The 7261-nt window shown below is 47.3% G+C and overlaps 1 protein-coding gene across 1 annotated transcript; it reads left to right on the forward strand.

Annotated features, from left to right (window-relative positions):
- Positions 1-2155: 2155 nt before the first annotated feature.
- On the forward strand, positions 2156-2874 carry PtA15_1A654 (uncharacterized protein; the record flags this gene model as incomplete). Its single annotated transcript, XM_053165704.1, has 3 exons — positions 2156-2561; positions 2653-2776; positions 2844-2874. 3 exons carry the CDS (start codon positions 2156-2158, stop codon positions 2872-2874), a joined length of 561 nt encoding a protein of 186 aa, XP_053016869.1.
- Between the last annotated feature and the right edge of the window lie 4387 nt (positions 2875-7261).

Below are 7261 nucleotides of genomic sequence, written 5' to 3' on the forward strand. Positions count from 1 at the left end.
CAAAGATGAATTACCTCTTTGAGAACTCCGTTGAGGAAAGCGTTGCAAACATCCATTTGCTGGATATCCATGCCCTTGTTTACACCCACGGTAAGAGCCACCCGTAGAGCGGACGGAGACCTGTAGGCGCGTAGGTCTTGTTGAAGTCAAGACCCTCGGTTTGAGCACTCCCTTGAGCACAGAGGCGACCCTTGTATTTGACGAGATTGCCGTCAGCGTCGTACTTCTTGCGGAAAATCCAGATGGTACCCAAGAGCGAGGCGTCCTTAGGAGTAGGAACCACCTCCCATACCTTGAGACGTTCCATGGCCTGTAGTTCCACCTCAACCGCCTTCTGCCAATGATGGGATTTGGGAGACGCCATGGTGGCCTTGTAGGTTTTTGGAACCGAGATTAGGGGAGTGGATTGGGCGGTGGACATAGCAAAGATGGTTTCGTAGAATGGGATGGAAGTTATTGAAGATAGGGTTAAGTGAGCTCGTTGTTTAGTTGGTAGAATGTTGGCTGTGTCAATATTATGGGTACCTGGTACTGCCTGGCGGGTGCGGGGGGTGCCTAGCAGGTACCCGCCAAGCAGTACCAGGTGTGGTACCAGGTGCCTGGCCTTTTTGAAGAAAACATTGGATACCCGGGTACCACCCGCCCACACGCATCTAAACCCAACCTATTCTCCACAAGGTTCAGGGGACTTGGTTGGGTGTAACCCAAATACAAGCCCCCTGTCACCCATTCCCATCATCAAATCCTCCCAAAAACCATCAATCATGCCCTTTAACCGCAAGTGAAGAAGACAAAATTCATCAGAGATTGCATCTGATATGGCTCACCACTTTTTCAAAGTAAATAATTTGTGAGAGAAATTACTGATGTTAAACCGCCCCAGGGACCACCAATACCCACCCATACCCGCCCAGGCTGTACCAGGTGCGGTACCAGGTGCCAACATTTGTTCAAAAATTGACCCAGTACCCGGACCCTCTGCCAGTACCCAGGTCCCAAATGCCATCCCTAAACTACTTCAAGGCCAGTTGTTTTGATTGATCTGGATGCAATAGGTCCACAATGCATCAGCATTATCTAAAAACCGATGCTACTTAAGAAAAATTAGATGAGAGCAATTGACACAATGTTGTTACACAATACACATGGAAAAAATATTAACTATGATGAATGAATTATTACTGAAGGAAAAATTTGACCAAAAATTTCAGGGAAAAGATGTCAAGATGATCAATCAACAAGAAAAAATGTGATTTATCTTACTGTGATTTTCATGGGCATTTCAGAATTGACTGGTCACCTTGGTTTTCTCAGGACAGATTTTCAATTCTTTCTCCTGCTTCTTCCAGGATCACTGAAATATTGATTTGCCTGTTGATATCCACCAATCTACGCCCCTTTTGCTGCAGAATATTAACTATTTTTTCTTCTAGCCGCTGCATTTTCTAGTCAGGTGGAGTTAAACTTATGAAAATTTTGCAATATCTATTGGAGTATGCCAGGTGCATGGTACCAAATCAAGAGCTGATGGTGTTTCAAACTTTACAATCTTTAAATGGACCATCCCTTGGCAGGTAAACATGATAGGGAAAAATTCCTCCAGTGTTTTTCACATTTCATATTTCAGGCAGGGAAATTGCAGGTTAACCCAATTTTTGCAGATTAGGCACTGTTGGATACTTGAAGAATAGAAGTTTTGTTTCACACAAATTTTCTCCCACTCTGATATGGGAGCATGCATGGCAGAAATATCACACAAGGATTTATCTAAATGTTTAATCAGCCTTTGCAGTTGCTATATTTTACAAGATTTTTGGCAAATGATTGTATGTGTGTCATGAATTAAGCTAATTCGGCTCTGAAAAATATTCCTGTGCGCTTACCGGGAGCGCAGCGGGAGGTGGGCCGAGTCCAAGGGACAGCGGTAGTGGAGCCGCCGAGAGGAGCGCGCGCGAAGACACCCGCAGTGCGCAGCCGTGGCTTGCCCAATCAGACTCAAACCTAGTTGGTCGAGGAGCAACCGGTACCGGCTAAGATCTAGCACACCGCAACCGGCAACAGAGGACACAATGCCAAGCACGATATCGCCGGAAAATTTTGGAAATTTTTTGCCAAACTAAGTGACATCTAACTAAAATCGACCAAGCTAATCACGATGTTTAACTCGATCGCAGCAGCAACTTCAGCAGTGAAAGTGGCAGCAGGCTTGTCAATCGGCGATACAGGCGGACAGGCAGATGGAGAAGCAGGGGGACAGTCACAAGGGGTCACGGGAACGCAGGAGGAGTTGGAACCGCCGACAACACAAGAAGACAAACAAGCCAGCGGAGGCGCAGAAGACAAACCGGCACCAGCCCCTCCAAAGAAAACCAAAAAGGTTACCGTGAAAGCACCAGCGAGAAGGTCGACACGAGCGACGTCGAAACAACCAGGGGAGCAGGAAAAGGACAACGAACAAGGGGGTGGGGAGGATCGGGAGGAAGGAAGGGGGACAGGGATAGAGGAATTCAGGGAACTACTGGGGGAGGAGGTTAGGGGTCAAGGTAACGGGAAAGGAACTGGTAAGCAAAAGGATGGAAGAGGTCGCGGCGGGAGAAAGGAGAGTAGTAAAAGGGTTGGGGCTGATGGATGGAAATGCTTCATTTCACTTAGCTGGAAACCCTGTCGGCGCGGAGGAAGAGATCCAGGTCATAGGAGGAATGAAGGGGAGGGTGGACCTGCAAGGTACTATGCTAGAGGTGATAGGGAGAGCGTTGGCGGCCAAAGCAGCAGGACAGTCAGGCAAAGCGACCATGCTCTTCAAGATTTGCAAGGGTTTAGGCAACACCATTGCTGGCAACCAGGCGACCCCACTCCCGCTATCCTCAACCCTAGCGACCCAGATGCTTGGAGGCTCAATCCAGCCGGTCGCCACACCTTCTTTACCGCCTCCGGCCATGACTTTATTCAACCCGGCCACCTTAGACCAGCACCACGGGTTCAAAATTCCAACCCCAGCACCGGCGATCACTCCAAGAGTCTGGGATTACAAAGAGATGACCGTCTCCACCGGACCAGAGACTGTGGTCCTCTTCGATGACGCCGCTATTCCGAACAACTATGACATCGGCCTTCCCCAGTTCTTCGTAAAGAACCTTTTGGAGTTCAGAGCCCCCCTGCCATTGACAATCTTCAACAAGTGGTGGCAAGAACAGGCGTTCCTCCACCACGCCAAGAAGCGGGACAAATCAGATGCCGCTAGCGGGGATCGACTGAGATACACGGGTTTTCCGTATCCGAGCGAGTACCTCCAAACGTACCAGGAGTGGTTCGTCAACCACCAGGGTTTCCTCCGGGCCTTCAGCAAAATACCCTCGCATAGGAATTTGGCGAACTGGTTGGTGGGGCACAAGAGAAATGCAGACGGCATTATACGGCAGGAAGGTTTTATGACCGCACTCAGGTACAACATCCACGTAAGGATGAACGCCCTGTGCCATTGGGTACCGGTCCCAGGTGGGCGACTCTCAGTTGCGAACATCTCTATTTTCCGAACCAAGATCGTGCAGGAGGTCCACGCGAAGACGGTCCGGTTTGGCAAGACCAAATTCACCAACAATCCCTACGCCGCCGGAGGCTGCAGGTTTGGTTGGGACCCCACAACCGGACAACAAGCCTGAAAGAAAGACAAGCAGGTGAATAGGACACCTCTCCACCTGCAACAACCCGGTAAAACATTCATCCCGGCCAACAAACCCAGACCGGAAACCCTGCGGGGCCCCAGCAACCAGAAGGGGCCGGGCGGCAAAGACGGTGGATTCAAAGGGAAAAAATAAGGTTCAAGCTACAACCGCGAAGGGGGAGGCTCAGGCGGCGGCGGTGGAGGAAACGGTGGTGGGGGAGGAGGGGAAGCAGGAAGTAGTTATGGGAAGGGGAAGGGTTATTATTGAGCGTCTTCTCTTGTTTCCATTTGCATGCCTGACACCGGAGCTGCTGCAGTTGTCTTGGCACCGCTTGTTTTCCTTTCTTGCCCACGATAGAAATGGATATGATTTAAATTACCAGAACCAATCCGGTATGATTTGTGTGCAGTGAGGAGATCCAAGAGAGGAATAGCTACAAAACAGGAGGTAGGCCAATCGCACAAGTGACACATTTAGGTCGCCAGCAAACGGCGGGGCAACACCGTCAACCTAGTAAGGCAAGATGGCCAACGGGCGTCTCTTGTGAGATGAACATTGGCGCCTAGGAGGTGGCGCTGAAACGCGCGGACCTCCTTCCAACATTTCAGGACGTGCTGGATGGGTTCCGGGACGGCTTTGATCAAGGGATTCCAGACCATAAGTTATCAGACGGGGTACCTTTTTTCACACCCCCAAACCACACTTCCACATTGTTAGCAAAGTCCAAGATTGAAGACTCCATTTGCAAAGAGCTGGAAGCGGGCAGGATGTTCGGGCCGTTCTCATACGACCAGGTACGCAAACGTTTCAACTTCTTCAGGACAAACCCCCTAGGAGCCGTGATCAACGGCGATGGGTCCTTGCGGGCAATCAACGATTTGTCCTTCCCGCACGGAGAGATAGGAATCCCGTCCGTGAACTCATTCGTGGACACAGGCGATTTCCAAACGTCATGGGACAATTTCAACGCAGTGGCAAGCTTCCTCAAAGAACAAAAGGAGCCAGTCCTCTTGGCCCTATTCAATTGGGAAAAGGCTTACCGCCAAATCCCGACTGCGCCGAGCCAGTGGCCATACCTCATGGTACAAAACTTTGATGATCAGCTGCTATTAGATACCAGGATCACTTTTGGCGGGGTAGCAGGCTGCGGGTCCTTTGGCCGGCCAGCGGACGCATGGAAGGAACTAATGCTGGCAGAGTTTGACGTGCTGAACGTTTTTTGGTGGGTCAATGACAATCTATTTGTCAAGAGGCCAGAGTCAGCGGCTGTCAGCCTTAGAGATACAACAAGTATCCTAAAGTCTGCAAAAACTAGTAAACCATTTACAAATCCTGAAATATTATTGAATATTCAGAATCCTCGTGTTAAATTAAGGGGGGTCACCCACTCAAAGTAACCCCTCATTCCTACTCCTTCATACATTTTTTCATATATGTACATATAGCCATAAAGCGCTCCAAAGAGCAGGAAAACTACATAAAAAATCTTTACATAAATTAAAATACATAAAATTATATTAATTAGTAAATTACCTTTCCCCCGTGAAACAAGAACCACGGGTGAGAGTAACACTTAGTACAAATTGATATTACACTTCATATTAAGCTATTTCACATGACAATTGGTTATACAAATGTCACGTGTGGGAGTAAGGGAAGTTGTGTAATATTGTACAAACAAAATACCCATAGCCAAGGCAGATTACACGTCTACCCTTGGCATTTACCCATAGCCAAAACTAATGGGAACATTTCAGCGCCCTCAGAGACCTCTCCAGTATTTAAGGAGGTAACTGAGTCACTGGAATTGTCCCCCCAGACATTTCACCACAAATTAACCTGTAAGTTAACTCGTGAAAATTCTCCTCTGGCTTATTAAAGCCACCCTTTCCTTTATTTCTGCCCTTTTGGCACAAAACCCACTAGATCTTAACTCTAAAATTGCCAATATCCCTTATAAGCATTTATTACAGTTAAATCTTTATAAATAGTTGCTGTAAGACTCCCGCCTCTGACGCGCAGCCAATCAGTTTAAGCGCTTACCAGCTATTTCTACGTCAAAACCTTATATATCCCTGTTATTAATAAGTAAACCTTATTAATTACAAATATCCTCCTCTTATATAAGAGTGTTTAAACCCTTGTAGTGGCTAAATACCACGTAACAAGTTTGGCACATTATTGCCAGTGTTTTATTTCAGTACAGTTATAGTACTAGGGCAAAAAACCCTTATTTGACGGGTTTTTACCCTAAGTTTCATAAACATAACTGACAGCGGCCCTGATGGCCGACATAGTCAAGCGATCGGATGAACTGGGAGTAAAAACAAACAAGGAAAGTACTCACCGTTCTTGGAGGAACAGAAGTACGTAGGATTCATTTGGAATGGCACCGACAAAACGGTACGACTTCCAGATGCTAAACTCAATAAGAGGATCACTCAGATCCAAGACTTCCTCAAAATAGGCGCGGTTTTCACCTACAACGACGTGGAGGTCATTGCAGGAAGATTAAACCACGTTGCTTACATTTTACCACAGTTAAGTGTTGAAGGTGTAATCCCTGTAGAAGGGAACATGGCCAGCAGTGATCTAACTGCTGAGACCCATGCTGCCAAGTATGCTCAGCTCTCTGCTGCCAATTATGCTCAGCTTCCTGCTGCAGCTGCTTATCACAGTGCAGAAAGTAATAAGAAAAGAAATGCTCCAGAGGACTGGAGCATTCCTGCAAGGAGGAGAAAAGTATAGGTACTTTTCTCTCCCATACTTTTGACAATGACTTTTCATTGAGAAAGTACGCTGAGAATCAATCTCTCAGCAGCATTTGTTTACTATAAATACTGGGCTCTCTTTGCCCCTCTTTTTCACATTCATTCATACTCATACTCTCATTCTCACTCACACTCTCACACTTGCTCTCACTCACACACATCCACTTTTATCTTGATCTCATCATATATACAACCATAGCCCTGTCTGGTAGCCTTTGCTCAAACAGATAGAAAATAGAATTATTATTGCAAATTTCATACCACAAACTCTACAAACTCAACACATTATCAGTACCAAATTCACCATCAACAACATGTCTAACTCGTCCGCTACCCCTTACCAGTCAACCCCGCGGATTCTGTTGAACAACAGTAATTATCATGTTTGGTCCACTCTCATGGAGAGTGAACTGGACAACATAGGTTGTCTAGAGGTTACAACCAATGAGGGAAGCAACCTCTCTCTAGAAAAAGAGAAGAAGGGATATCACCTCATCGTTCAATACCTAAGCGAGGAGGTTCTAGGTTACCTCGCGAATGTAATCAAGACCGACGAAAAAGGCAAAGGCTCCGTCGCTTGGAGCTTGCTGAAAAGCAAATTTGCGGGCAATACAACACACGCGAAAAGTGTTGCTTTTGGGAATTTGAACAAGATCAAATTCGGGGACACGCCCCAGTTCGTGAACGATGTTCGCGCTGCAATCTCGCGGCTTCGGGCAACAGGCCTCAGCATGGACTCCAAGTGCCTGTCACTCACAATACTGCAGAAGCTGCCAAGGGCGTACGAGTCTCTCGTCCGCATCATATCACAAATGGAACCAATCCCGA

Source organism: Puccinia triticina, chromosome 1A, assembly GCF_026914185.1.
Source record: "Puccinia triticina chromosome 1A, complete sequence".
Taxonomy (NCBI): domain Eukaryota; kingdom Fungi; phylum Basidiomycota; class Pucciniomycetes; order Pucciniales; family Pucciniaceae; genus Puccinia; species Puccinia triticina.